The 8,980-nt window shown below is 48.8% G+C and overlaps 1 protein-coding gene across 1 annotated transcript; it reads right to left on the minus strand.

Annotated features, from left to right (window-relative positions):
* Positions 1 to 697: 697 nt before the first annotated feature.
* Positions 698 to 8,964, minus strand: PURB (purine rich element binding protein B). The gene has a single exon (XM_049641186.1). The coding sequence runs from the start codon at positions 8,939 to 8,941 to the stop codon at positions 8,024 to 8,026; it is 918 nt and encodes a 305-aa protein (XP_049497143.1). The 5' UTR covers positions 8,942 to 8,964; the 3' UTR covers positions 698 to 8,023.
* Positions 8,965 to 8,980: the final 16 nt, after the last annotated feature.

An 8,980-nucleotide genomic window follows, 5' to 3' on the forward strand; every position in this document is an offset into this window, starting at 1 on the left:
ACTTTTGTCTGGACGAGAATCCAACTTCTAATACGATGGGTATCAGCTGACCCAGGCCTCCCAGATAAAAGCTCCTGGGGGGGCCTCTGGTAAGTGTACAGGGGCTTCCTCAGACCAAAGGTTTAGGAAGCATGACTGGGATCTAGGGACTGAGCATTGGTCTTTTTCCTTTAAGGTGGGGTAAGGCTGCTCCCCGCCCCCCCTAACTTCAGCTACGATGGACAGTGAGGTACACCTGGGAGCAGCTGCTGGCCACCACTGGAAGGGACAGGGCCCAGCAGCCGGTGGACTGGGAATCTGGTGGGGAAGCAAGTAGTAGCCTGTCTGGAATATGAACCAAAGCGGAAACTAATCTGCAGCCTTGGCTTGCCACAGACTGCTGACCGAGGAGGGGGCCCCGCCGCCAACCCAGGGGCTCGGGCCTCCCCAGCGCCTCCCGGATGCAAGCTGCACTGGCTTTTAGGTCATTTCGGGTGGCAATGCGCCCGTTTCCAGACCCACTTATGAGACCAAGGACGGTCAGTGGTCTTTCCCTCCCGCTCCCCACCTGATTCCTTAAATCAGACACCAGCACAAGACTGTCATTCACTTTTCTGCATACTTTATTTGTTACAAACATACAATTTTTAAATATAGACTGTAAAACTCCATTTGCAAAATCCGCTATTGTAAGGAGTGCACACCAGCAGTAAGGATTCTTACACTTTTTTTTCTCTCTGCTTTTCTGTCAGTTTTGCTAGTTAGTGGTAAATACGGGACCCGCCTGTCACAGGCCTGCCGGAAGCTTCTGGCTGTGCTCTCGCTGCGCCTTTGTAACAGCCCTGCTTGTCTGGAGACCGACTGGCACCGGAGTCGCCGGTCTCCAGGCAGTGAGCTCAGCAGCCCGTCTACACTCTGCTTTTGAACGGTTTCCAGGAAGTGTGATTTCTGAACCGCACTGTGCTCCACGGGTTTGTCAGAATCGCCCGTGCAGCTGTTTGTTAAAGTGCATTCTTCTTTTGAAAAATAAGAGGAATAATCTTTACTCTTTAACCAAGGTACTTAAAAAAATGAACTTTTTGGTCTCTCAGCAGATATTCCCAAACTGATCCTAACGCTACAGATTTTAGTGTTCTATTTACAAATATTTATAGGGTTACAGGTGGAGGGGACCTTATAAAATTAAAGGTGCGGCTTCTCTTGAAGCAGAAATCAGTTCTACAAATCCATACACAGGAACACACACTTGGTGCACAATGCACAAGCATGTGGGTATTTACACAGAGACCGGAGCCATCCCCCCAATAAAATACCTAGATGTCCGTCTAGATCAGGGAAGCTCCGTCTCTTGCTGTCAAGATTTGGTTTTAACTCATTTCAACAACTTCTGCAGATTCTCTACCGGTAGGACATCAGTCCCAACTTTGGAGTGGAGACTCGGGTCTAAGGAAGCCCCTGGTGATCATGACTGGCAGTGAAGGTGCCTACAGAACGGACAGTGTGTTACCTGGAGACCTATCAGAAGACAAATGGACTTCTAGAAGTGATCCTAGAAAAACACTTGCATGAAGGAGCAAAAGGAAGAGTAAATCCCCACTAACTGTTCAAATGCACCGATATTCTTAGTTATTACTCAAATATTGATAATCACTGAAAAACAACCAAATAGACTCACCTGCGACCACAACGTGTAAAATACAGACTCTACAAGTAAGCTCTGTACTGACTCAACTTCAGTTTTTGGACTTTTGCTGCACCTATTAATTTCTAGAAATCCAGAGTTTTGGGATGTGAAGACACGTGGGCTGGGAGGAAAGGGTGCGTGCCCCACATCCGAGCTGTTTACAATGAAATTGTAACCAATCCCTACAACACAAGTGTGCTTAGTGATACAGTCCTCTTTTTCAATTCTCTTGGGACCCTCCCTGGGGCTGTTATGTACACTACTTGCCATTCTGTTTCCAAACAGAGTTCTTTTGACCTCGCCTGATGTTACAGCACAGTGTGAGGCTGGGGATGGACAGCTGCCTATAGGAAACGAGGTCTAGTCTAACTCACTTTTCTTGAGTTAGCTGTTGAAGTTACTGAAGGCAGGAAAAAAAAGAGACAGGCTCGTGTCGCCTACAGTATGCTCGTGCACAAGGAGCACGGATAGATCTACCACTCTCTCGGGATACGGTGGCCCCACAATTCATCACCCCTAAACACAGAACCAACCCTCCCCCTCATCTACGTCAGCGGACACGTTACATGTAGGGAATGACATCTGCTCCTAGACTCAAAGCTTCATGCTAATCACAAGTACAGTCAGACCCTTTCAAAAAACCATTTGTCAGAATCACCTCAGAGGGGGGGCGGGGGGAGAAAAAAATTTTTTTTTTTTTGCTTCAAATAAAGCTCTGCCCTCCTGTTATCAGAAGCCCCACCGAGCGGTGAAACTACCAATATGGTGTCTGCTGCCATCTGAACCCAGCTTTCCCAGTCCCAGTCGGAATGTCTAATCCGAGGAAGGAGGAGGCAGATTTTCAAATGAAACCTAAGAGATAGGGGGTGAGCAAGGGTGATCACACCGATGGCATATTCCCTGTTTCATCAGGAAATACAGAATACATTCATAAAAGTCTTACTTGGATCAGGGAAACGGGTGTTAACTGGAAACCTCCAGAGCAGTAAGTCTTCATGGTACAAGTGGATTGTTTTTTTTTTTTTGTTTTCCCCAAGTCCAATTTCCATACTGACAACTGGACCACAGTTAGCAAAATAACAGTAATGAAAACGTTTTAAGCCCAAGAGCTGGGAACAGTGACTTGAGTGAACAGAGATACAGGAAGGGAGCCCACCGTTCCCGAGCTTGAATTCTGGAAACTTATGGGCACAGACTTCAAAATCAAGGAGTTTGCTTTTCTGGATTAACCACGGGGGACATGACATATGTCTGGAATTTCACACAGGGCCCTGACATGCACGGTTTTAACTTTGTGTCTGTATTTTTCTTAAGGTAAACGTGGTTCTTTTTTTCTTTTCTTTTTTCTACAAACGATCTCCCCAGCCCACCCACACGCCCACCATCCAGTTTACTGAAGGGGGATGGTAACTGTTTAGGAAGACAGCTAGCTGATTTACAGTACTCTAAAAGCAACCCTGGAAACTGATCATCTCATTCACTTACTAGAACTTCAGTGCTGTTGTTGACAGGAAAAAAAACAAAAAGTTACCTTAAGGCTTAAGGGAAAGTAACGTATTACCTCGTGAACGCAGCATTGTCTACTCTCCCGCGCATTGGAAGCTAGCAAAACGCATTCTGGATCAAGAATACAAACTTTCTAACATCAGCTAAGATTTTCACTCTTCTTACACAGAACAATATTCATAAGCAGATTATCTAAGGGAGCCTGAGAAACTGTGACCCACATCACACAAAGATCCCATGTATCTCATTATCAAAAAGTGCTTTAGCTTTGAGAAATATGTCGGGGTTCCAATGGAAATATACAATGTAAATCATCGACACTTTCTCAAGTGAAGTACAAAGTGGAACAGGAGCGAAACGGGTGAGGTCTTACTCTCTGAGCAGGCCTCATGCGTGGGACTCTTAGGGTGTATTAAATTAAAATTGCTTTAAGAGTTAACAGTGGGGTTTTCACACCACTATATATATTCTAAAACCTGAGATTGGACACCAAAGCAGTCAACTTTGTTACTTATCAGCGCAATTCTGATACTTCCTAAAAATAGAAGACAACTCAATTGAATTCATACCTCCAGGGTCAAAACCATGAACTTTCCCCAGTCAGAAAGGAGACGAACCGCAAGCGCATTCGCCACTAAGCGTGTTGCAGGCGGCCCCCTGGTAAAGGGACTACCTGCCCGCACGCAGAGTCACTTCTCCCCTTCCCTCTCACTGATCAAGGCCACGCTATTTGCAAATGAATATCTACTGAGAGATCAGTTGTGCATTGGACAAAGTACCGTCAACTGGGTTAAAAATGAAAACACAATTTACAGTGAAGAATACTCATGTGCACGGCTTACACACTCAAGCTTCTCCTCCAGCTCATCCACCTCACAGCAAGGCAGACGCCAACGATTGGTTACCTTGCCACACCTTGAGTGGGTCACTACCCTCCAGTAGAGCCAGTCAAGGTCACACGTAACAAAGTGTCCTCGGCAACCACGGTGCCTGCAGTGTGCAGCCGTTTTCACACCACTCAATATGAGGGCATTATTATAACCAGCCTCTTTTGCCCACAACCCTGCATTTTCGGATAAGACAGGAGAATTGTTTTGTTTTGAGAAAACTGAAGCTCGCGTCTCTTAAAAGACCTGCGTCTACCGCAGAACGACGGAGGGAACAGAGGCGGCGGGAGGCGACGGGCTGCCCGCACCCGAAGCTTCTCCATCGTTTTGCAGTAAAGTTATGGAAAGTGACTTGACAGGTGGCCGCGTGTGCGCCGCGGCCACAGTCCCTTATACCATCTACATGCCTCCCGCAGCAACATAGGGTGTCTGGGTTTTCCGTTTGGTTTCCACTTGGATCTGGGGTGCTGTGCCGATGGACATTGCGCCCTGGGCAGAGCGCGTGCACGGGGGCCTTTCTGTGCTGCCGAGGATGGCCGTCCTGCTTGAAATGACAGCAGGGACGATAGAAACCAAAAGGGAGTCGTAGGATCTCGTCATAGACTTTTGCTCTCTTGATCCTGTGCCTAAAATTTGACTTCTCGCGTTTCTAACAGCAGTAGTTTGAGAAACGATTTAGCAATTGTCTGAAAGGGGATTTTAGTTCCCTGCTTCTCAGAAACAGGAGTATTTGGAACATGTGATTCGCTGGGATGTTTGCCAAAGTTAAAAAGAATGAGCCCTAAAAATCACTGTTCGTAGGAGACGACGAAACACAAGATAAAAAAAAGTGGGTGTCTCCCCATCTGTAAGGCCATGTGGTGGCCAGAATCAACCAAGATTTTCCTTAATGAGCACGGTTTATGAACGAGTTCCAAAACACGGCCTTTTCGGACCCACCGCACATCAAAGGAATGGCCTCCGTGCTTCTCGGCTTTCTACTGCCCCAGATCAGTGAGCGGAATGAGGGTCGGTGAAATGCCACAGCTAATCAACGCCCTCCTGTAACCTTCCTGCAGGGAGGAGGGAGGCCCCGAGCCACCCTTGCAGGAGGAACCAACCTCTGAGATCGGCTAAGACTTAAAAACCCACCACTATGACGTTTACCACTTAATCTTACATAGGCAGGTCAAAATTTTAATATAAATTACTTTTTCCAACACATAGCTTATGCATTCTTTGCTCCTGTTTTTGGAGGATTCTCAAATTGATATCTAAAGATTTACATATGATATATTACTGTTACATGGTCTAATGACTAAGAAAATTTCTCTGGTAACCAAAGCTGATGCCGTATATGGTAGTGCTCCTGGCATATAGTCTATATGCCTCAGACCACTTCCACATTCTTTCTATTCAGCTAATTATAGCTTAGTAGCCACTGGTGAAGGACTGCGAAGACCCTGTCGTTTCTACAGAATAGAAAGGCAAGGCTAGGACTGCAATTCAGCCGAACGAAAAGAAAAGAAAAGACAACCCGCCCCTTAGAAAGGAGAGGCACTGCACCCTTGCAGAACTGAACTGGCTCACTGCAGCTGGGCGACGGGAACCCTCGCAGAAGCGAGCAGACGCGTCGGTCTGCATGGGAATCGTACATGGTTTGAAAAGGAAAAAGTCACAGCAATGAACTGAGAGCTGCAACCTTACTTTCCATCGCTGCCTTGAAGTCTGAAACCAAAACAGTTTCTGCAAACCTCATGCCAGCTTCTCGGCGCCCTTACCAAAACTATGCAGGGATTTGTTCTCCGCAGCAAAGAAATAAACACTCAAAACACATAGGTAAATACAGCAGGACATTATTGAAAACAGCTGCCTTGTAGTACAAAATACAGTACAAGTATACGGATGTCATTAAAACATCAAAAATACTATTGCTCCCATACAATTTAGGAAACATTCTTTGCAACGGAGAAAGTTTTTTTTAAAAAAAGGAAAAGCTTTAAAAAAAATCTGTTTAAAAAGTCTACTGTGGATGATGAGAGTAGAGAAATAGTCTGAAAAGGGCACCATTGTTTGTGGCTCTTCCACTTTAAAAAAAAAAATCTAAGATCGACAGTATTCTGAATCAGTCTAATTTTTAAAAAAGCCTAATTTTATGTACAGTTCTGGCTCTCCCTCTCGGCCACAATGCGTGAAAACGACCTTTCTGTAGATCACTTATTTCCCAATAAATACAAAAAGATTGTATAGATTGAATAATACCAAAATAAGATAATAAAAAGGGTACGCAATAAATTAAAAGGCAGCTCAAATAAAGGGCAGGCATGCAGTTAAAAAAAAAAAATACTAAGATCGTGGAGGTGGGGGTTACCTGCCTCCCGGTTGAGAAGGTGTCGCACAGGAAGACCTACAAACTTTGGAAAGAACGTTAGCTCCCGTTCAATTCAAAGTCACCTAGGTCTGTAACACTTCTAGGAATACCTTTTGATGGGGTGGGATTAACTTGATTAGTAAAAATCATTTTTACTGAAAATCCATTTAAAATATAGAAGAGGCGATCCTTGAAAACCCCAACTTTTATTCTTGGAAAACAGCTGGGTCAACTGGCCAAGGGCCAGTTTGTGGAAATTTCAAGATGGTATAAAAATGCTTCCAGGACATAGCGTTTTCACGTTCTTCATCCCCATGCAGATGGATTTCAGCTTCCGAAGGGCACACGGCTCGAATCACTCATCCATCATTTGCCAACTTCGACTGTGAGGTACTGAAACAATGGATCAAGTTCTTACAAATCTACTTTAAAAGAATAGATGATGCTGGAATTCTGGACCTGAGGATCTTTAGTGTTTGAGCAAATCCACAGATTCAACTGAAGGTAGATGAAGACTTCAGTTTTGGTTATCCCCAACTTTCCCGGGAGGACGTACATTCCATTAAAGCTCAGGCTCGTAGCCACACGGTTCCTTTTGCAGGGATCTTCAAGTTTTACAGTTTAAAATCCAGCCAACCAGTGGCCCAAACAGCCGAAGTAGCCATAATTCGCTGGCCTTGCACGGTGCAGCCATGGGCACCTGGCTCTCATTCACCCCTAAACCATCTCTGGGTAAGGACCTCGGTGTCTGCAGACCTGGAGTGGACTAAAGTGAGCGGCAGCCCATCCGCTCCGTCCTCCTTGTGCTTGATGCCAGATTTCTTCCTGCGTCTGCCTCAGCAATCCCCAGTGTAAAACTGCTCTGATCTTTGGAGAAATTCTGCCAACTTTTAAAATCCTTTAGTAACAGATTCTAGTTGAAGGACTGACGTCTGACTCCATCTGCATCCAGAAAAACAATTCCGCAAAGAGACAGCCACTGGTCCAGGTTCCACGCAAAGCCATTTTAGACAGAACCCAACGGGTTTCTACGTTCCCTGGTGGCTTCCTGATTTGCTCTTTTGCCCTGTCCATGATTATTTGGAGCCGCGTTCCTTTGCGTGAAACCTGTACTCTCAGAATCGGATAAAGGCCTCTCCCTTCTCAAGAATTCCATGAAGACCCAGATCCAATATGCTGATTTCAGTGAATGTGAAGGGATTGACACCATGACAGTGAGGTCTGGAGAGATGGTCAGGCCAGGACACCCAGGCGTGACACCAATTCAGCTGTCATCAACGGCCTGGGCACATGAAGCTCTGACCCCTCCAGGGCTACCCTGGCGAGTTCAGAAACCTCAGCTGGAAACAACAGAAGCCGAAACGATTTTGCTCAGGTTGTCCTCTTTTTGCAGATTGCTGTCAGCTCCTTGTAACTTTGCTGCTTTTAATTGTTCGCGACTGTTCTTTTGTGGTTATTTCTCTTAATTAACTATTATTTTTCATTGTGTGTTCTCCCGATGGGGCCGCCCCTGGCTCCGCCTCCACTGGCTCCCTGGGGATGAGCGGGAAAGGGGCTCTCCGGCCAAGGGGACGGTGGTGGGGCGGGGGGCCCATCCGGGAGGAAGCCCGCTTCGCGTCAGTCCTCGTCCACCTCCTCGCCCTCGGACTCGTCCCCGCCGCGTCGCTCGTACAGCTTGTCCCGCTGCCGCTCCTGGATCTCCTTCATCTCGTCCGCATACCGGCAAAAGGCGCCCCCGAACTTGCCCCAAGCCTTGAAGGGGACGGTGATGGCGTTGCGGTAGGACGGCTTCACCTCGCTCACACGCAGGAACACGCCGTACTTGTTGCAGCCCACGTCGAAGAAGAAGCGCTTGGAGTCCACCGTGATGGAGGTGCCCTCCGGGAGCTCGCCGTACAGGCCGCCGCCCGGACCCCCCGCGCCGCCGCCCGCGCCGCCCGCCAGCTCGTCGTCGTCGCCGCCGTAGTCGTCGATGAGCTTGGCCAGCGCGTCCCGGAACTCGATGAGGCCCTGCGCGGGCAGCGCGATGGTCTGGCCGCTCTGCAGGCCGCCAGGCCCGGGGCCGCCGCCGCCGCGGTTGACCGTCTGGCGGATGCGCAGGAAGCGGCCGCGCTGGTTCTCCTTGAGGTCCAGGTAGTACTTGCGGTTCTCGCGCACCAGGAACTCGCTCTTGAGCGCGCGCCGCGGTCCGCCGCCCTCCTCGGCGCCCGCCGCCGCCGCCGCCACCTGCTCGGGGCTGCTGGGGCCCAGCTGCGCGTAGTGCTCGATGAAGTCGCCCAGGTAGTCGCGGAACTCGGCGGCCACCGCCATAGACAGCGTGAGGCGGCTCTTGGAGCCTCCCGCGCCCACCTCGGCGATCTTGAGGAAGCGGCCCTTGGCGTTCTGCTTCACGTCCAAGTAGAAGCGCTTGTTCTGGATGTCCAGCCGCTTTGAGGCCAGCTCCTGGGTCTCCTGCTCGCCGCCGCGGGCCGCAGGCTGGAAGCCGCCGGGCCCGCCGCCGCCGCCGCGTTCGCTGCCGCTGTCGCCGTCCGCCATCTTCTCGGCCGCCGCCGCCGCCGCCGCCGCGCCTCGGCC

Source organism: Panthera uncia, chromosome A2, assembly GCF_023721935.1.
Source record: "Panthera uncia isolate 11264 chromosome A2, Puncia_PCG_1.0, whole genome shotgun sequence".
Taxonomy (NCBI): domain Eukaryota; kingdom Metazoa; phylum Chordata; class Mammalia; order Carnivora; family Felidae; genus Panthera; species Panthera uncia.